At 41.9% G+C, this 21,850-nt stretch overlaps 1 protein-coding gene across 1 annotated transcript in view; it reads right to left on the reverse strand.

Annotated features, from left to right (window-relative positions):
• LOC146620562 (heterogeneous nuclear ribonucleoprotein L-like) overlaps positions 1 to 21,850 on the reverse strand; it is an 82,757-nt gene that overhangs the window by 26,739 nt on the left and 34,168 nt on the right. The window contains exons 3-9 of the mRNA XM_085369628.1: positions 19,291 to 19,400; positions 19,077 to 19,204; positions 17,403 to 17,488; positions 13,312 to 13,408; positions 12,753 to 12,825; positions 4,836 to 4,844; positions 3,763 to 3,834 (exon numbers count right to left, since the gene is read on the reverse strand). Coding sequence (XP_085225754.1) covers positions 3,763 to 3,834; positions 4,836 to 4,844; positions 12,753 to 12,825; positions 13,312 to 13,408; positions 17,403 to 17,488; positions 19,077 to 19,204; positions 19,291 to 19,400 — 575 coding nt within the window. The remainder of the gene's footprint in view (positions 1 to 3,762; positions 3,835 to 4,835; positions 4,845 to 12,752; positions 12,826 to 13,311; positions 13,409 to 17,402; positions 17,489 to 19,076; positions 19,205 to 19,290; positions 19,401 to 21,850) is intronic.

Raw genomic sequence — 21,850 nt, forward strand, 5'->3', positions numbered from 1 at the left:
ATGTCGAAGAGGTTAACACGTGAGGAGTGAAATCATGTTGATATCTGGTGAACGCAATAACCGGGTCATTGCAGCAGATTTCAATGCAAGACACCCTACGAGACCACCCATCTCCCATGCTACAGTTAGCAAACTGCTTGCTAAGTTTCGTGAAACTGGTTCAGTGTTGGATTTGCCAAAATGTGGACGTAAGAAAACTGTCACTACTGAAGAAACATCAGTGGCTATCCTCGCTTCATTCAGCAAGAGCCCACAGCGTAGCACTCGCCGCATGTCACTGGAGAGCGGCATTAGTCGAACATCCCTTTGGCGGATATTAGCTACTCACAAATGGCACCCTTACAAACTCCAGCTACTGCAGCATCTCAGCGAGGATGACCCAGATCGGTGCACAGAATTTGCAGAATGGGCAAAACAAAAACTGGAACAGGACCCTCAGTTCACGCAGAAGATTTTGTTCAGTGATGAGGCAAACTTTTATGTGAATGGTGAAGTTAACAAACAAAACCACCGCTATTGGTCTGACACTAATCCACATTGGATGGATCCCTCCAAGACTGTTGGAACAACAAAAGTGATGGTTTGGTGTGGTATATGGGGCACAACGATAGTGGGTCCATTCTTCATCAATGGAAACCCTCAAGGCCACTGGATGTTTGAAATTGCTACATGATGATGTGTTTCCCTCTTTATGCACTGAAGCTGGCACGTTCCCTGAGTTTTTCCAGCAAGATGGTGCACCACCACATTATGGGTGCAGGTCCGAGCATTCCTAGATGATCAGTTTCCTGGAAAGTGGATTGGTCGTCATGGGCCAGTTGAATGGCCCCCAAGGTCTCCCGATCTGACCCCCTTAGACTTTTATCTTTGGGGTCATCTGAAGGCAATTGTCTATGGTGTGAAGATACGAGATGTGCAGCACCTGAAACTACGGATACTGGATGCCTGTGCTGGCATTTCTCCTGCGGTGTTGCTATCAGTGTGTGAAGAGTGGGAGAAGAGGGTTGCATTGACAATCCAACACAATGGGCAGCACATTGAACACATTTTATAAGTGGTCAGAAACTTGTAAATAACTCATGAAAGAATAAAGTTATGTTGAAACCAAGCACACCATTGTTTTTCTTGTGACATTACCAATAAGTTTGATGTGTCACATGGCCCTCTTCCTATTGAAAAAACAAAAGTTGTATCCAAGATGGCCGACTTCTAAATGGCCACCATGGTCACCGCCCATCTTGAGGAGTTTGCCCCCTCACATATACTAATGTGCCACAAACAGGACTTTAGTATCACCAACCATTCCCATTTTATTACGGTGTATCCATATAAATGGACCACCCTGTACTTTTACACAGTGTTGGGCGAGTTACCTTGAAAAAGTAATTAATTATAGTTACTAGTTACTTCTCCACAAAAGTAACTAAGTTAGAAACTGAGTTACAAGATTCTAAAAGTAATTAATTACTTGAAAAGTAACTATTGCGTTACTTTAAAAAAATGTTTAACCCTCTGGGGTTGTTTTTGCTCATAAGCAGAGTGTTGCTGCGCTGTCCTTAGACCGTAAACAATATTTTTATATATTTTATTTATTGTTTACTCTATTTAATTTGTAAAATATGTGTACACACACACACACACACACACACGTAGAAAAATATTTAGTATACACATCCAGAAATGCATATACCGTAATTGTCGGGCTATAAGCCGCTACTTTTTGCACAAGCTTTGAACCCTGCGGCTTTTAGTCAGGTGCGGCTTTTCTATGGATTTTCCATGATTTTTGTGATATCGTAAGACGATTTGTTTTGTTTGTTCCGCTGTTGTACGGCACTACGTTGCCTGGCGGAAGGATCGAGGTTCAAGAGTGGTATGTTAGTCACATGTCCGTCCGCCAGGCAACGTAGTGCCGTACGAAGTAGCGCGAAAAACAAACTTCAAAGTAGCGCTAGGCATTCAGCGGGAGGCGTGGATGACGAGCGGCGATAAACTTGCGAAAAGCAAGTTATGCCCAACTCCACCGGTGGATTCTGACAGCGTGGAAAAGTGTGAAAACATCCACGATCACCAACGGATTTTGAAGGGCTGGACTGCTGCATGATGGAGAGGAGGACACCGCCACGGCCCTTCTGAGGGTGTTCGACTCTGACACTGACAACGAGGATTTCTTTGGTTTTGAAAGTGACAACGAAGGAGAGAAGCGGAGAGTGGATGACGAAGCCATCCTGAGCCTGTTCGTTTCCGACATTGGAGAAGAGGACTTTGGTGGTTTTAGAGCGCAGGAAGAAGAGAAAGATGGTGAATGACTGACTTTTCTTCTCCGTGTCACTGCACCTGAGCCTAAAAGGTAGTCCGAATCTATTTTTCTGGTGTGCTGTAGGTTACTGTTATGTACTACATGTGCAAATATGTACCCATAACTTGTTTTTCAAAATATTAATAAAAGGGGTGTGTCTCCAAACAGCCATCTCTTTCCTGACAATTCCCTTTGTGCATATTCTCTTACATATGATAAGTCAACATTGAAACACCTGCGGCTTTTAGTCAGGTGCGGCTAATGTATGTACAAAACAGGATTTTCCCCTGATTTTAGCTTTTGCGGCTAATATTCAGGTGCGCTTTGTAGTCCGGGAAATACGGTACTATTATATATTGTACATATATTTATTAGTTTCAGATGTAGCCATTCTTGTATTTTGCTTGTTTACATTATTGTATTTTGCACAACTCTGTTGCTTGTGAAGCTCGCACACAAGAATTTCACTCACATGTGCTGTACCAATGTACCTGCACATGTGATGTGACAATAAAAGTGATTTGATTTGATTTGATAAACGTGACGAAACTATTGAGGAACAAACACGCGTATATATTGTTTATCATGACTCTGGTTTTACGAGGCCTATCAACACAATTTATAAACTGGTATATGTCACCTTGTTGCTTTGTCTTTAAGTGGTCATGTTATTGGCTTACCACCACTACTTTATTCTTCCTCAGTCAAACAGCAGCACTCATGCGATCGTTTTGCCCCCTTAGCTCCAGGTTTTGTGCCTGATTATTTAAGACCTTGTATGTGAGGAGCAGGATTTTGAATTCTGGATTTAACAGGAAGCCAAAACAGGAGAAATCTGCTCTCTCTTTCTAGTCCCTGTCAGGACTCTTGCTGCAGCATTTTGGATCAGCTGAAGGCTTTTCAGGGAGTTTTTAGGACATCCTGACAATAATGAATTACAGTCGTCCAGCCTGGAAGTAATAAATGCATGAACAAGTTTTTCAGCGTCACTCTGAGACAGGATATTTCTAACTTTATATATGTATATAAGAATATATTATGGCTTTACGGGATTTGTAAATCATCACATTCTGGGGTTTCTTTTGGGGTTTTTTTTTTACATTTTACTCAGTGTTCCAACTTTTTTAGCCCCGTGGATGTATCGACATAGTGGGAGTTCAAAACAGGTAGATTTCGAAGCATCAAAGAGAGAAACCAGGTCACTGTTGCCATGTGCTTTGCCTTCACAACAGTCGAAAGGAAGAAGTCATTGTAAACACAAAAAGCTGTCTTCAGCAGAACCAGGTCAGACACCTGGCAGATGACGGAAAGACAAAACATCAACTACGAGAGAAAGAAGGCAAAGAGTTAACCGAGTGTCTTTTTTTGCCATCAAATGAGTTTTTATTTTCTATTTAATTGTGATTATTCCTGTCTTTGTACTGTGCATTGTGTCTTCATGCTTGTGAAAAATCCTTACTTACCATAACCATTATCACTGTAGGAAGATGGGTGTTCGCCTAAAATGGCCTGTCTCTGTCTTCCCTTTCCACGGTCTGAAATACATACAAATACAGATAACACAAACCAATTATGTGAATGCGAGAAGATTTCACATATACTGATTTAAATGACATTAAAGAACACTTGGAAAGTGTTTCATTCATTCACTGCCTCGTTAGAGATCTGTTAGTACCAATCAAATGGTCCATTAAGGCCGAATGCTTGAACGGGCTGGGTCTGACTGTCTGACTGAGCCTATGTTTGGCAGTGCTTATGTGCTCCCAGATCTCAGCGATTAACTTGATGATTAAGTCTTAATGTGTGACAAATAAATAATACTCTACTTCATTATACTGTTTGACAGACAGTCACAAAGTAAAAAAACACAACCAGAAGACAAGAGAAAGTGTCCTCCACTAATCAGAAGGCTGACAGTTCAGTTCCCAGCTCCAAACAAGCAAGTTAATCCTAAAAACGGAAATACAGGAGGTTAACAACAAGGTGGAAACCATCTAAAAGAGTTTCAGCTGAAACCCAAATAAATGCACCAGAATGATGAAAATAGTAAAGAATTCAAAAGAAATGGAAAGTGTACCACAACATCTATCAGACATGGTGGAAGGCAGCAATGAATGACTGCCCGTGGAACAGGGTCGCCGGCGTTTATTGATGATGTGTCTGCTGGTAAAAGTCTGAATTGTATGGTGCAAGATTCTCTGCTCAGGTTCAGTCAAATGGATCTACACAGCGCTTCACAGTACAAATGGATCCTGCCAAAGAAACCCAAGAGTGTCTCAAAGCAAAGAGGTGGGAAACCTTTCAGTGGTCAAGACCTGATCTCCACCCGACAGAGCATGCTTTTCAGTTACTGAAGGAAAAGAGACCAACAAAGAAGAAGCAGCTGAAGTTGGCTGCTTCAAAGGCCTCGCGGAGCGTCTACAGGGAGGAGACAGTGTTTTGGATTCTTGACTATATCTTTAAAAATCAGAGCCAGTTATTAACAGTGCTACATTTAAAATGATGCAATGTTGCAATTTTGAGTTTGATCAATCACGACTCACATCTGGAGCATTCATGAAACAGTTCAGCTGAACGCTCTTTTAAAGCAGGATTTACAGTTTGACAAAAAGGCCTCCGTTTCTTCCAGTGTTCATATTCCTGCAGAAACATCACAGAGGAAATCTGTTTCCTCCATCTATGTTTATTGTGGGATTCATTTGGAACTGAGGGGTAGCTTCTATCTGATACTGTGCCCATGAAAGAGAACGACACAGTCCTGCAGAGCCATGGCAGATGCTGCTAATAGCTGAGATCTGAGACACTAACATGCCACTTCTTTGGTACAAATCTCTGCCACACAGATTCACTGAAATATTGCCCTGGCTTTCCTAAATATTACATTATATTACAGTATTATAATAAATATCATTGTGACATTTTCTTGGACTGGGAATAACACAGACAACTAAGAATGCTGCTGCTTAACATGGTCAGTTTTTAATACATCAGATAAACTCTCAGTTTTAACAGCTGTAAATCCACACGAGCACAACAAGCATGCTCAGCGGCAGACTACATGTGAAGGTTATTAATGTCCTTTATATGCCTTCATTGTGTTTCCGGTTGAGTTGAGTTGGCCAAATTAAAACGGTCATGCTATGCACATGACAACTCAAGAAAAAGAAGATTTTATCGATGCCATCTGCCATGCAGAGATCAGAATTTCAAATGAAAAAGATCAGAAATGTGAGGTTTCAAAGTGAAATGAAGAGCAGCTGCTGATTTTCTACAGTAGTTTTTTGTGTGTGTTTGTACACATTTATTTCTATTTATTTAATCCCAGCTGCTCCCAAAAAATAACAACAAAACTACTTATGGTGGTAATGGAGGTGAAAAAATAAGAAAAACAGTTTTGTGGTGGTTTTATTCAGAGAAGAGCAGGAAAAACAATACAAACACATGTGAACAGAGATAAGAAAGAGACAGTACCTGTGAGGCATCAAGCTTTCTCTTTTTTCTCCCTCAGCACAAAAGAACATCAACCTGCATTACATTATCATCACAATGATAAAAACATGACCATTATCAAAACTCTCATCCATCAAAGCATTACATACTGTATATGCTACACACATGTTGGAGGCACACTGACATGACACAGACTTTCTGACGATCGGTCCCATACGTACTGCCAGGATAGCGTCTTATCCACAACACGTCTGTCTGCAGTGCTGTGGATCAATCACTGTGTCACATGGCTGAAATATGCACCCACTCAGGATCAGTGTTGGTCAAGTTACTCGAAAAAAGTAATCAGTAACTAATTACTAATTACTTCCCCAAAAAAGTAATCCAGTTACTTTACTGATTACTTATTTTCAAAAGTAATTAATTACTTAGTTACTTAGTTACTTTTTAAAAACACGATTTACAACCTGAAGAGGTGATAGAGCGATAGATCTTTCAGCCCAATTCTACTTTTTCTGCATAATCCATCATACAAAATGTAATCAAATGGAAAAGTCTCTTTTTAAAACTTGTTTTATTAGTTTTAATCTTTTAACTTTATGCATCAAGCAAAGATTTAATTATATGCAACACTCTCTGACTGGAAGAAATTAGTTTAACATTTAAACCTATTTTCTGCACATTCCAGCACATAAAATAAAATATTTTGTGTGTTTACACTCAGTCTTTCAAATAGATGCAAGTAAAACACAGCAGAAAATAAATAAAGTCAAAGACTCAGCGGTCCTGTTGCTCTATTTTCACCTGTAAAGCAGGAGTGGGGCAGGCGGAGGTTTACCCTGGTGCAGGTGTGCCGCGGTCAGTGGAAGAATCCGCGAGTTTCTCTGTGAGTTTCCCATTACGTCGTAGCTACTCGGTGCTTGCTCGGAAGTTTAGGGGTTTTTTTCGCTGTAAAAAGAAGTTTTCTTCCCACGCACAGCGGACACTAATGTTTTTGTCACTTTTTATGGAATCAAACTCAAAGTAAGGTCAGTACTTCCACGCTTTAAACGCTGCACGCTCATACTCTCTCCTGCACTCGATATATGATCCACTGTTGATCTGCACACAGCTGTTGTCACCAACGTCGCACTCGCTTACGTCACTGTCATAAGACGTTCTCGCAAAATAAATCATGGTTTTAGTAACGCAGTAACGCAGCGTTCCTACGGGAAAGTAACGGTAATCTAATTACCGTTTTTGCAGTAATCCCTTACTTTACTCGTTACTTGAAAAAGTAATCGGATTACAGTAACGCGTAACCCATCTCTGCTCAGGATAGTGGAGACAAACTGGACTCCATTTCAGTGAATCAAACTGGGATGACACAACCAGTTTTACGTTTACTTTCCACATGAGGTTGGATTTGTGTATTTATGTGTTTGTCTGTTTTCCATGAATAAATGAAATCATCGTTTTATATCTACTGTGTTTTTGTCAACGGCTAAAATTTGCTTGACAATCTGAAACATTTCAGTGAAGTCAAGTAGGTGACAAACAGTTTTTCATTACACTGTAGAAATATGCACTGCAGTGAAATCAAAGGGTTCACAGTACTGTGTGACCTATCAGGTCATTAAAGTAACATACAACACGCTTCAATGCAACTTTCCTTTGATTTAAAGAATAAATTCTCAGCTCCCAGGTGGTGTTAAATTTATCATATAAATAATTCACTAACTATTTTTGTATTCTGGCAAGAATTTAACAGTAAAATACTCTTTTTGCTTTCCCCTGCTAAGCTTAGCAGATTTAGATCATTTTGTTTTGCACTCTGAGCCTGCTTGTGTATTAAAGTATCTGCTATGATGATAATGATAAGCTCAGTGTGCGTCTTTGCTGAGGGTGACCCTGACTGCATGATTTTGGGTTGTCTGACAACAGGCTAAGATGTTGTGAGAGGATCTGTAGTTGACGAGCCAAAACAAACCAGTACATCTGACTGTATTGATTGCAGCTTATGTATGTTTAAATATCCGTCACCTACACCTGCTGATGTTTTGGTCTCTGTTTGCGTTTGTTAAATGTTCAGCTTACATTATATGCACATCACCCATATGTAACATAAGATTCACCCAAATTTCTGTCTGTGATTGAATTGTGATGCAGCTCTCCAACGGAGTTGCACCTCCTCCCAAGATAGAGGATCCACTGGATGCTAATCACTGTGCTATGATCCAATTTCTTTCATGGACAGTATATTTTTACAATCGTGTGATCTCACAAAAGCGAATCAAAGCAAACCCCTTTGACATCATGTCCTCTTTATGATAGATTAATAGTAGCAGCAGTTATTGGATGAACGGACTTCAGAACCCACAGAAGGGGATTCTCAACATGCATCAGATACCATCTACATGGGAGTGAAGCTGTTAATAATTGTATCATGCACTCCCAGATTTGGTCTGAATACAAAACGAAGAACGTCAAGAGACGTTTTCACCTGTGGTCCCAGGTGAGCCAAGAATGGTCTCTCCAGCGCATTAATTACACAGGATGTGAGGACAAGTGGTCAACAGTCATTAAGCTTAGGTGTGTGGTTCATTAAGTGCAGTTTGCAGACACAAATCAAACATGCAAAGTGTACATAGCCGCATTTGCCTACCTTTGCAACAACTGTGGTTGCTACAGGTTGTTGTTTAACGAGAGGACTACACTATGGTCAGACCTTCCAGTGCAGGGCATAGAGCAGCTCTAGCACCCCATCTTCTCAAGTGGGACAACGGACATACTATTGATGCAGTCTGTATTCCAACAGCTATCAATACCCAACCCACAGAAGCGTGCTTTCACAGGAACACGTCGGGGACTGACATTTCTATTCACCCAAAAACTCTGCAGGAACAAAATGATGAACGTGCAAAACATGGAGGAGTGAAAGCAGCAGAGTATGACAGGGTAGAAGAAAAGGGGCAGGTTGATGGAAATGCACATTGGCACAGAGAAGCAGAGAAAGTCAGAGACGAATGGCGTTCGAAGATGCACTCAGCTGTCTGTGGATGAAAGTAGATAGAGCTCACTGTATGAATGTATGGTTAAACGTGACTTGCTGTCTAAAGTGATGATCATTTTATCTCACTATTATTGTCATTATTATTTTATATTATTGTTCTGTTTATTTTTATCCTTCTGCCAAACTAATTTCCCCTTGTGGGACAATAAAGAAATTGAACTGAACTGAACTGAATTTAAAGTAGAAAAGTATCACGTCAGTATCAGTCCGCTTCCATTTCCATAAGGTTAATAACCTCATGCTAAACGCAGCTACTAAAGTAAAAGGTACAAGTAATATGTAGGTCAGTCTATGAGCCCATAGCTATATGCTCTCCTCTGGTAACGTACCCTTTGACAACATCAACCACTTCCCCCTATGCAGCCAGGGCGACCTTGTTTGGGTAGTTTAACCATATCCATGAATGGCTCTGTTAGTCAAAAGCAACAGAACCTGTGGCTGATGAGCATGTTTATTTTATCAGCAGTGCAGGGAAAAAGAACTCTGTGCTACTTCCAGCTGCTCCCTTATCACAGAGGGCAACTTTGCATGTTTGATTTGAGTTTTCAGTGGCTGCTCTTCCTGACGTAACCTCTCCTTCTCGAACCAAACAGGGGATCTTTTACTTGAACAGAGTTTCAGACAACCGATATTCTGGGTTCCTTGATGTGCTGCTGGTGCTCCTCAGAACACTGTAGCTTGAAACACTGCTGCATTTTTTCACTAGCACAAGGAACTAACAAAGGGGTGCACAGTCACTGTGATAGCGTGACTGGTCTTCTTCTGTGGTGTGGGAGGGACCCAAACGGCTCTGTGGCTTTACCCAGTTTTAGAGGCCGTTCACACCACCTGGCTGCTGCCAGTAATGTGCAGAACTGCATCAGTCTTCTGGGCTAGTATTCTAACCTGTTTTAGCTGACACAACATATTATAGCCAAAAACAAATCTAGGTTTGGGCCCAGGGCTGGACATTCTGGTAAAAGCTGTAAGGCTATAAAGATAAAAATAAGAGATAAAACATTTTAAAATATGATTTGTTTGATCATCTAAAAATGTATTTCATGCCAAGATAATACTTCATATTTATGTGAATCTTCCCCAAAGTGCCTCATTTAGAGAAGGTCCAAAGCAGTCTCCCCAGTGATGGTTTACTGTAGCAGCCATGTTTAAATACAGTCCCCCTCAAACACACGTGCACAAGTGTATGTATAAAAATACAGTTCACTAGCTGGGCCCACGTCCTCATTTGAGGTTTGACAGCGTTTTAGTAGATAATGGTGAATGGTTGGCCATGAATTGAGCTGTGGTTTGGGGAAGGCCTCAGAGGAGACTGGCGGCTCATCATGTACTAAATAGAAGTTAAGAAGTTAAAGAATTGAAAAGGGGAGGGAGGGGCATGTAAACGAGAACGAACAGCTTGTGGAACTGGGGGAACACATATAGATGAGAACCAGAAGGAGCGTGTTTGGAGGCGTGGTCCCTGAAGTTCAGATACTTTATCTCCAAATATATAACTTCTATCAAAGGAACACAAATTCATTCATGTAGGTGCTGGATGGTGGAAATGATTAAAGCAGCACAAGAAAAGAGCAGCTAGTACAGAGGGAATATAAAGCAAACTAAAACTGAGCAGTAAAGGTACTAGCAACCACTATTGTGGAAGCTAAATACATAAAGAAATACATTTTCATACTCCACCAGAGACCCCAACACACCCCAGCCTCACTGGTGACTTGCCCCAGTCTGTGTCAATGCAGTGCACCCCCATGAAATCATATAACACAGCAGATAAAATGTATTTAGTGACTATTTCAACTAAACAGAGTTGGGACCAGTTCATCACAAAAACAATCGTTTAATGAATCATTTTAAAACAAGGCTGTTTAAGGTTATATTAGGCAGCCAAAACTAAAATATTTAGTGGTCGTTAATGGCACTTCGGGGAATGTCAGAGTCTCACAGAGACTGTAACAAATAATAAATAATGCTCTGTGGATATCAAAAGAACATTTCACGGTGAAGCTGATACTCTGGGCAGCAGCTGTTAATGTTGCCATAGACTGAAGCCAGGGGCTGTGAGCTTACCGCTTTCAGATGTCGGGCAATTTTTAATCAGTGCTGTCTGAAAAAAAAACAACAGTTTTTTTTGAATTGAGTGAATTCAGGATGAACTGACTCCAACATCAGTCTCATCACACAGTTTCAGATAATGGACCACACAGGACTGCGATCACACAACACACTCATGCAGTAATACAACGTAACAACTTTTGGCTTTAAACAAGTCACTGATACATAGTAATGAATCTTCCTATCAAAATATACAAATCAAGGAGATTTAGATGGCTAAATGTAGAGCTCCTGATTAAGGCTGTCACAATATACTGGCTTTCACAGTTAGTATTTCTTAGAGTTTGCAGATTCGTGTACCTTTGCTGGTTGGCTGATAGCAGAACCAGGCCGTGTGGTTGACGGTGAGTCAGCACTTTTTCACCTGTTTGATTCTTTCCACCAAGAATTCAAAGGCTTGGCGGTCAACAGCTAACTCTGTCTCAGACACACTAGAGGCTGTCTTTGGTAAGAGCATGTTCATGCTAACTAACCTAAATCCTTTGGTAGTTCTCGAGTTACATAACTTGCTGTTCACATTAATACTGATTTAGAGTCTTTCAGTCTCATTTGAGATTTGCTATTTAACGTTTCATATTTGAGGATCTGCAATAACACCAACACTGCTTTTTTAACTACATGGCAAATTTAGACACTTGAACCCAGATACACATGTGAAGGAAGCTGACACGCCTACTCACAGTCTTTATTTATTCACATGCCTATCTACCAGAATATTTAGCTGTCATCTGAATAGCTACTGTATCTGCTTCTCTCCGTTTTTCAGACCTGTAACAGCCAATGAAATTCTCAATTTAGTGTTCTATCTTAATTATAAGCAACATTGTAAAGATAGTTCTTAGTTTATCGTTTTTGGATACCATTTTTGCAGTAAGGTGTCATTAAAAATCTGATATTGTGACAGCTCCAATTCAGACAAAATAAAGCAACAGAGAGCAGAGTTTTGATACTCATAATGTAGAATCACATAGCCAGAAACTCAACTTATTACCCAATAAGGTGTTTTCATCAGATTTTGAAGAGGAAACAAGGATTTGATTTCACTTGTTATGTCGATGTTTGGTAAAAAAACATGCAAGATTGCTATAAAAAAGCAACACTGAAAGTTAAATCTAACATGTCGAGGCTCTGGAGAACAAAAGACGTTGTGCAGACCAGGTGTCAGGCTATGTGAGACTACTTCTGCAGACAAAAGGAGATTAAGAACACAGGGTAAAATAGGTGGAAAGGAGGCAGTGCTATCCTGCAGCGAGTGGCAGGGAAGGTGGCTCCTGGGCATGTTGAAGCAGCAGCTGCATGGTGGTCAGCAGGAGTGAGATCCATCTCTTTTTCTCCCTCTCTTTCTCTCTTTGCTGGGTTGCAAAGGTGTAGATGGAAGAAAGTTGCTGTGCATGGCCAGCCTGACGTTCTCTGCTCTCTCACTGTCCCTCAATGTGTCTCTCTCTCTTTCCCCACAGTAGGCAGAGGTGCAAGATTGTCAGAGGTCGGAAATTGGCTGATATGAGAGTGTTTTGATTGGAGATGTAGAGGCAGGAGGCGTAGGAGTCTCGGTGTGATGGAGAACTATGTTCCGGGACAATTTTCAGGACTACACTGAATCCACAGTCAGAAACAGGCAAATAACAACTGAAGATTTGGCCACGGATTCACAAATCACTAAAAGGTTTCCTAAAAGAGCTGTAGTGAAGGTGAATATGTCCCCACAGAGAATTCATGCTGAAAACAGTCCTACCTTCAACATTACAGCAGCTCAAGTATTGCAAAAAGACAGGAGCACCTCAAACAGTCAACCTGTCTGAGTCTGACCGTACGGCTGAAGTTAAAAGGGAGACTTTGACCTACCTCGTCTGACCAGGTATGGTTTTGTGTAGTCCCAGCTCTCGTTGTCATTCTTAATAACATTCAGACGTGTTGGCTGTTGAAAAGAAAGATGAAAAAAGATTCACGATCTAGCTGGATGGATCTGTGATACCAAGGAGAGTCTCAGAAGCCACTGAAGAAAACTCCAAACACTGCAGTGCATCAACAGTTTATGAGTTTGTCACACATTTGTATACCTGTACAGTCATTTCATGACACAAAGCATAAAGTGCACAAAAAGAAATTAACCAATTTAATTTATTCATTTAAATTCTAAAATGTATTTTGAAATGTGCAAAATTTAAGAGTAACATTTGAGATTTAGTTCTGGTGTGGGTAAGGATCTATTACTGGTTATACTGAGAACCCAAACAGGTTCAGTACACTTGATTTATTTGTATATAAAACTAACTCAGGTTGGTAGAAAGTAGATTTAACACATTCTGAGTATCGTTTGCCGCAGGAAACCTTGCAGTCAGGGTAAATCAGTGCTGTCTACATAGCACAAAAACACTGTGGATGCTGCTGATGTTTCTCTTACCCTTGCATATTCAATCTTTAGTGTACAGCAACCTGCATAGATGTCAGCTCCATTCAGAGCTGCTTTCGCCTTCTGAGCACACTGAACTGACTCAAATCTGCAGAAGCTTGGTTAAGGAGAGGACGTTCAAACACAGAGATATATAAATGACATACATTTGCAGATACTTATCCATAGCTACATTCAATAATGGCAATGAAACCACATAGAAGCATGGGTAAAATACATACATTATTCCTTGCTCTGCATCTTCCTCACTCTTGTTGGGACTGTGGTTAATCCTGCACTTCTCCATGGCTGGTGCTAGCAACAGCAGCCTTTTGTGAATGTGAGGGCTTGTTACTAGTTGCTGGTTTGACTGTTGACCATGCAGCACCAGCAGACCAGACAGCTAACCTGCCGGTTAATTAGACACATTTTGCTGCATTTATTTGTTGTTTCTTTCTCTTTTTCTGGCTTTTCAGCTCCACCTTTTTCAAAATACACTCCGTTCTACAAGTTGTGTGAGTGCACAGCAAAGGTAGGTACTGTTAAGAGATTTGAGTGGGAAACACAGTGCCAGTAATGGAAATGAAAGAATGGGCTGCTGTAGCATGTAGGGCCGGTGTGCACCATCCCTTTAATTTACACATCTGACCAAAAGTGTGTCACCCCATTGGTCAAATGTCCAGTATGCCAGATTACCGTCCAGCCCAGCCTGGTATACTTAAGGACTCTGAGCACGCCTGCTCTCGTCTGATCTGGGAAGCTAAGCAGGGTTGGGGCTGGTTATTACTTGGATGGGAGACCACCTGGGAATACCAGGTGCTGTAAGCTTGGGTGGGGGTGGAGCAGGTCATCTACTGATTGGAAGATTGGTGGTTCGCTCCCTGGTTCACCCTAGTCTGCATGCCAGATACCATTAGCCAACCCTAAGTTGCTCTCTGATGCATCCATCTGTGTGTGAATGTTAGTTAGTGAGCACTTAAAATCACAGCAGAAAGTGCTTGTGAATGTGGCATGCTGTATTAAGTTCTTTGAGGACTCTGAGTAGAAAAGAATCAGACCAGTTACTGTAGGACAAAAGGCAGGATACAAACTTGACTGGTCCCAGTCTGTTACAGTGCAAAGAGACAGACACTTGTATGGGCGATTAAGAACCACCCACTAACCTACCCCTACTGTGACATAAGACACAATCCAATTTACATTTAGTGGCCAACAGAATATGAACATGGGTTTCTGTGTCGTGTCTAAGAGTCTTGTCTTCTGCCACTGCAGGCTGACACGCACTCCCACAGCCGTTAACATAAACCCCCCTCAGCAGTGTTTCCAAAACTCTCTGTTTTAGGATCCTTAAGCATGAGGGTTATGAATGACAAGAAAGAATGTAGCCCTGCATCAGACTGGCGACCTGTGCAGGTGTACCCTGCCTCTTGCCCTGTGGTAGCTGGGATAGGCTCCAGCCCCCCCACCGACCCTGATAAGGAAGAGTGGAAAAGAAAGGATGGATGATGGAAGAAAAGCACTAAATGATTCATGTCAAATAATGCATGAAAACATATCTCTCTGGATGAGTGTCAAGGATACAGTCAACCCTTGAAATTCACGAGAGTTATGTTCAAAGAGGACCCACAGATTGTGAAAAACTGCAGATTTTGGATGTGGTCAGAAATGCCTATTTTTATAGTTTAAACACCAAACGTGAATTTGGGCAGGATCTTAGGGCTTTCACAAAAAACATTGCCGTGTCCAAATTCATAGGCTGCATCCTCCTGAGGACATGGCCTTCGCGGTCTAGGTGCGCCAGGTCCTCCGAAGGCCGGGTAGGCCGGAAGCGAGCAGCTGTGAAATTGGACGGTGAAGCCTTCAGATCTGCGTCACCGCTGTCTCAGGGGCGTTTAATGAACTCGGCCGTCTGCTCCTTGCTGTCTAAAATATAACAGGACACTGGAGTAAACTCTCGACCGTCTCACACTACTGTTTAATCAGTTTTCTGTTTGACGTTTATTCAGCTGTGTAAAAACTAGAACTTTAATCTCAGCCAAACCGATTTACTCAGGAACAAATAAAAGACTGAAAAAAGCCAAACAATAACATTTTGAAATTATCTAAGTGACTCATATGTCATGTTTAACCTGAGTAGTGAAAGACGGCGGGTGTTTTGAAAACGATGTGCTGGGAGTCCGCTGTTCTCGCCGGCTCTAGTGAGGCTTGAACCCCGGGCTAGCTATCGAGCTGGTGGGTAACAGACGTCTCGGAAAACGTCGGAACGCTTTTACAAATATGTGATGTCTTGATAAACCGAGCAGATATTTGAAGTTTACGCAGCTACATTCTGAAAATATCTTAAAAGTTTGTTTTGTGTCCCAGAAACAGTAATAAGAGTAATATTAAAACTAACAGGGCTCTAGACTAACTTTTTGTCATGGGCGTACCGGTACGCCTAACTTTAAAAAGTTAGGCGTACCACCACAAAAGTTAGGCGCACACAGATTTTATAATAATTAATATAATGTGTTTTTCTGGATACACTGTGCTTTCTCAGCATTCAAAGATTGATGACACCGTGTCAGAGCACTGGCTATTAATTTCAGAAGCATCAGGCCTTAACAGAAAAGTTAGCAATAGTTCTTTTCCTATTACAGCTACATCCACGTCTGTCGTGCCCAGGCTGCTCATAGGGCTGGGTATCATCACTGATTTCTACAATCCATTCGATTCCGGTTTTCAAAGTCCCGATTCGATTCAACTTAGCCTCAGACAGTCAGAAATATTATAATTCTGATCATTTATCAGTACTGACTTCATCAGAATTGTGAACATCACAGCAGATGCCTTTGTGTGAAAGTAACTGAGAATAAAACAGAAAAACATGAAGGAGATTTTCCTGGTCTGGCTTTTTATAGCAGATAACCTTAAAAATATTCTACAATGTTCTGCATATAAAGTTTAAATTTCTTCAGTATTGAACAACAGAAAAAATAGGCTTTCTTGTCCGAGGTCATTTAAGTGAAGAAAAGAAAAAGACAGCAGCCACAGCGCTGTGAACAACGGTAGACTGGTGGGTAATAAGCAAATGAATAATACAGAAAACAGAGATTGGAGACGGGAAACTGTTCTTGAAGTACAGAGAGAGAGAGAGAGAGCTAGCTGTGCATGAAGTGTGATTTTAATAGTCGTGGAAGCAAAACAGCAAAATTCATGACGACATTGATCAAATGTGAAGCGCAGTTTGCTGCTTCTTTTGCTGCTGGCTCGGTGAATTTTGGTTGGAGAGACAAAACCTGCAGCTCAGAATCAGCGCAAAAAGACGTAAACACAGCGCGGACCGGACGCATCAGAACCGCTAAGCTCCGACAGCGTGTCCGTCTACGGGCCGTCGGGTGAGAAAGCCGAGAAAGACAAAGCTGATTCTGATGCGTCGGTCTGTGTTTACGTCTTTGTGTGGAGTCCGTGTACCTGCTCTCATTTGCTGTTTGGTTGTTGTTGAAATGGTTTTGTGAGCTTTAATTTGAGAATCTGGCATTTCTGGCAAAAACACAGTTATATTTAAAAGTCAGGATTTAATGAATTGATATCGCTTCATTCAAGCTACTCACCTCCCACTTCCACCTGCACTTTCAACTGGACCACGGCCAATCAGAGAGGTCCCGCCCCTTACTATCTCTGATTGGTTTAGTCCACGATAGGGGCAAAATGTGTGTCTGTTGTTGACCACAGGGAAGGTTGCAGTTTTTTTTTTTTGCTACCCGAACATTTGGTCGCACAGGTGCAACCAAATATCTTTTTTTAGTCGCACCACTGAAAAATTTGGTCGCATTTGCGACCAAATTGGTCGCACTCTAGAGCCCTGACTAAGTAGCTGCCGCCATTGTTGTAAACCGAAATTGGCTTTGAATTCTGGGATAGGTTGGGCCACGAAGGATACACCTGTATCCCGTCACTGTGACGTAATCGGCCTACAAATGCGGCACCGGAAGGATGCAGCCCATGTATTTGGACACGCCCCATGAGAACACTCGGTGACACACTGAAGATAGCTACGTCTGGTAAACTGTTATGATGCAGAGTGTGAGGAACACACAGATTCACCCACTCAGTAAGGATACTCCACCATGGCTTGGATTCCATTTCGTTTAAAGATGACGATCCTCAGCACACTGCCAATGGGGTTACATACAGTGTACAGAACATCCTGCATCAATTTGGACACACACACACACAAAAAGACAAAATGCAGCATTAGCGTTAATCTATGAGTTTCTAATGGTGAGACCTTCATGTATGAAGGTTAAGACATGTAACTGGAACAGTGATGGTTTTGTATTTTTAACTCCATTCACTTTTATGTATATATTTCTTTATAGCCAAATCACAATGGCAATCATGACAAATATAACTGAGACACCTGATGTAGCAGAAATTTATGGAAGCCCGTTTCCGCCACAAAAAAAAAAAAAAAGGATCCATAACTCAAAATTTCGAGTTATTTTCTCAAAATTTCGAGTTATTTTCTCAAAATTTCGACATATTAACTCGAAATTTCGATTTATTAACTCAAAATTTTGAGAAAAGCAACTCGAAATTTCAAGTTAGCGCTGCCAATCAGTAATCTACGTGAATGACGTCCTTTCCTCGTTACCCGGAAGCTGAAGCCCTCAGCTACAAATGCTACAGCTAAGCTACCGGTATTACATCCAGTCGTGAATGCACAGATTGCTGAGTGTTTTCAGCCTGGCTTCACAAATGATGAAATCCCCGTGTTATTAGCTGAATCACATGGTGTTACTAAACGTACTCGCGAAAGAGAGCAAATTTGTTGGGATCTGTTTTTGAGTGCGCGTTCCTCTCAGAATCAGAATCAGAAAGGGTTTTATTGCCAAATGTTGAGCAGGTTTACAACATTAGGAAATTGCTGCGGTGCTTCAGTGCAAACATAGTGTCATAAATTACGCTTAAATAGACATGAAAATAAAAATAAGAATAAGAATTAAAAGTGCTACGTAGATAGATACAGTATATACATGAGTGCAGGTGGTGATCAGTGCCAAACATGGAATGATGCAGTGAACACAGCGTAGGGTCATGTGTTAGTGGTGGGAACAGTCATACGGTTATTGTTCGTGTGTCCAACAGCAGAGGGGAAGAAACTGTTCTTATGGCGAGAGGTTCTGGTGCGAATGGGCCGGAGCCTCCTGCCCGAGGGGAGCATATGCTTCCGGGTAACAAGAAAGCGACCTCATTCACGTATATTTTTGATTGGTAGAGCTAACTTGAAATTTTGAGAAAAGTAAATTTTGAGTTATATTTCTCAAAATTTCGAGTTAATAAGTTGAAATTTCGAGAAAATAACTCGAAATTTCGAGTTATGGATACTAGCTTTTTTGTTTTTATTTAGTGGCGGAAACGGGCTTCCATAGGAATTACACAAACACATTCTGGTGTAAAGTTTTGGTGATGGTTAAGTTAGGCACAGGCGACATATGTTGAACATAAATTTAAAAAATATATGCAAATGGAGATCGTAACACCACACTTGCAGGGATGATGAATACAAAAATCAAAAGAGTTGATGTTTGTGCAAAGTTCTGCTCAGATTGCCCCTCCATTTAAAGAAGACAGACGGTACGACTTAATTATGAGTTATAAATGATTAAAAAACACGCAAGATATAAACCACATCCATCAGCAGATCATAAAGACTATGAGTTATTGTTCGAAGAAGAAGGTACACTTAAGAAAAGAGAGCTGAGATGTCCCTCTGGATCTGTATGTGTGTTTACCGTTGTTATAGGGTAGAGTGGGTTCTGTATGGACAGCAGAAGCACTTTGTTCCCACTGTTGGGGTTGTCAGCATTTGTAGGCCTGGTGATTCTTTTGGATGTGGAATAATTAAAGTATGCTTGTTGACCTGATGACAAAATGAAAAATATAAACACAAACAGTATGCTACATTTGAGTATATGTTACCAAGTAAAAAGGAATGGAAGCAAAGACCTGCGATGTATACTGGCTCCTTGGCTCCACAGGACACACAGCGGTCTGCACTCTCCACTGCAGAGAATTCCACCAAGGCCTGACGCTTGAATGGCATCATCATCACATAACTGAAAACATACGCACAAACACCTGGATAAGACATGGACTGCTGAAAACTGTCTCCCCTTTATACAAGTTCCTTTGACGGGTCACTCTGGCAGCTATACTGCAGTTTTCTAATCTTATAAACAGCACATTTGTACAATGACTGAAACCAGCTTGTTGAATGAACAATGGGCTGTGAGGTGACTCATGACCATTGATTAATAATCATGAGTCCCATTCACAGAGAGTTGGGGAATGGCTGCAATCACAGCATTGTAAGATGGTGACAGATGTACCCTTAGGCCCCCTCCTCGATTCAGAGATGGTCTTTCCCTTTTCACGTAAATGGCCTCCTTGACTCAAACCAGCGTTGCTTCCTGTCCAGGATGTTACATCCTCATCATTGAAAGAGTGTCCACTGGCCTGTAGTGTGAATAGACTGCAGAGTCCTGGCCTGACGAGGTGGCTCTTCTGTGTTCTGCCATCCTCTTCGCCAGAGGTTGTTTGGTTTCCCCGATGTATAAATCATTGTCCTGGCACTTAACAGCATGTTATGTTACTATGTTACTATGTTACTATGTTACTCTGTTTGTGTCGGGGGACCCGATTCTTGGGGTGGACCGGTTTTTGGTGCAGCGTGTTTTGGGGTTTAAAAGCCACAGGGACGAATTGAGGATCAAAGCCAGAAACTTTAAGATGTTATAGGTGACAGAGTTGATCATACAGACAGTCGGTCTTAAAGGTGCACCCTGTTTATGTATCTTCGGTAAACTGTACAGACTTAGTGTAGCTTCCCCTGGGTACAGCCTGCTGTATGAGGTCCGGTCAATAGCCTTGTCTTGTTCTAATTGCTTCAGACACCCTCTTCCTGTAACCACTTCCTAGGTCCCCCTTTAGGGGCTCATAAGTATTTTTGTCACTGAGCAAAGACAAAATTTTCTCAGGAACATTTTGTCACTTTGTCTGGTTTAGCAAAGGTTGGGGAAACCTGCAGTCAGCTGAGCCTGAAGAAGTCACTTAGATAAGTGACAAAATGTTTCTCCCACTGAAAACGTCCAGATGAACAGAATCAACCTTTTGAGACTTACTTACCTGGATGACTAAGCATGCACCAAGACACTGTAAGCTTCAAGTCTCCCCACAACAGTATCATTAGAAGGCATAGCATATATCTTCACTAGTATTAAGATGATACCTAGCTTTATCTATCCATTAGGCTAGATAATACACATCAGTTAAACTGAAGAATGGTCATAAAGACATGGGTGACCTCGAATTTCCTGCTTTTAAATCCAGATAACATGGACGTTATTGTACTTGGCACCCAAAATCTTAACCAAATGCCTTCTCTGGACGACGTTACCTTGGCACCCCTTCACAGACAACGTCCAGAATCAACTTTCTGGGATTCTGGAAAGAATATTCACAGAAACAGCCCAGAAATAGTTATGACAACTTTTTAGCATGATACTCAAAAAGAACATAGGTCAGAATTGCTGCCATCATCACTGATCTAAAAGAAGTAATTGATGCTGTTTGAGGACGCTTATAAGGCCATTTCCAAACAGCATGAAGTCCATCATTCCACAATCAGAAAAATTATTCACAAATTGAAAAAAATTGAAGACAACTGGCAGTCTTTCCAGTCTTCCAGATCCATCCATCCATCCATCCATCCTCATCCGCTTTATCCGAGGCCAGGTCGCGGGGGCAGCAGCCTAAGCAAAGAGGCCCAGACCTCCCTCTCCCCAGCCACCTCCTCCAGCTTATCCGGGGGAACACCAAGGCGTTCCCAGGCCAGCCGAGAGATATAATCTCTCCAGCGTGTCCTGGGTCTGCCCCGGGGCCTCCTCCCGGTGGGACATGCCTGGAACACCTCACCCAGGAGGCACCCAGGAGGCATCCTTGTCAGATGCCCGAACCACCTCAGCTGGCTCCTTTCGATGTGGAGCAGCAGCTGCTCTACTCTGAGCCCCTCCCGGATGGCCGAACTTCTCACCCTATCTCTAAGGGAGAGGCCAGCCACCCTTCGGAGGAAACTTGCTTGTATTCGCGATCTCGTTCTTTCGGTCACTACCCACAGTTCATGGCCATAAGTGAGGGTAGAGACGTAGATCGACCGGTAAATTGAGAGCTTCGCTTTTACACTCAGCTCCCTCTTCACCATGACGGACCGGTGCAGCGTCCGCATTACTGCAGCTGCAGCCCCAATCCGTCTGTCGATCTCCGGCTCCCTTCTCCCATCACTCGCAAACAAGACCCCGAGATACTTGAACTCCTCCACTTGGGGCAGGAACTCATCCCCCCCTTGAATCGCTACCTTATCGTGGGTTTGTGTGTCCCAGGGATCCCAGGGGCTATGTTGTCTGGGGGCTTTTGCCCCCTGGTAGGGTCTCCCATGGCAAATTGGTCCTGGGTGAGGGACCAGACAAAGAGCGATTCAGAAGACCCTTATGAAGAGAACATCGAGGGA

The sequence above is a fragment of the Diplotaxodon limnothrissa genome, linkage group LG13, assembly GCF_057381915.1.
Source record: "Diplotaxodon limnothrissa isolate DT_005_m linkage group LG13, D_limnothrissa_male_GT1.1, whole genome shotgun sequence".
In the NCBI taxonomy this organism is placed as follows: Eukaryota; Metazoa; Chordata; class Actinopteri; order Cichliformes; family Cichlidae; genus Diplotaxodon; species Diplotaxodon limnothrissa.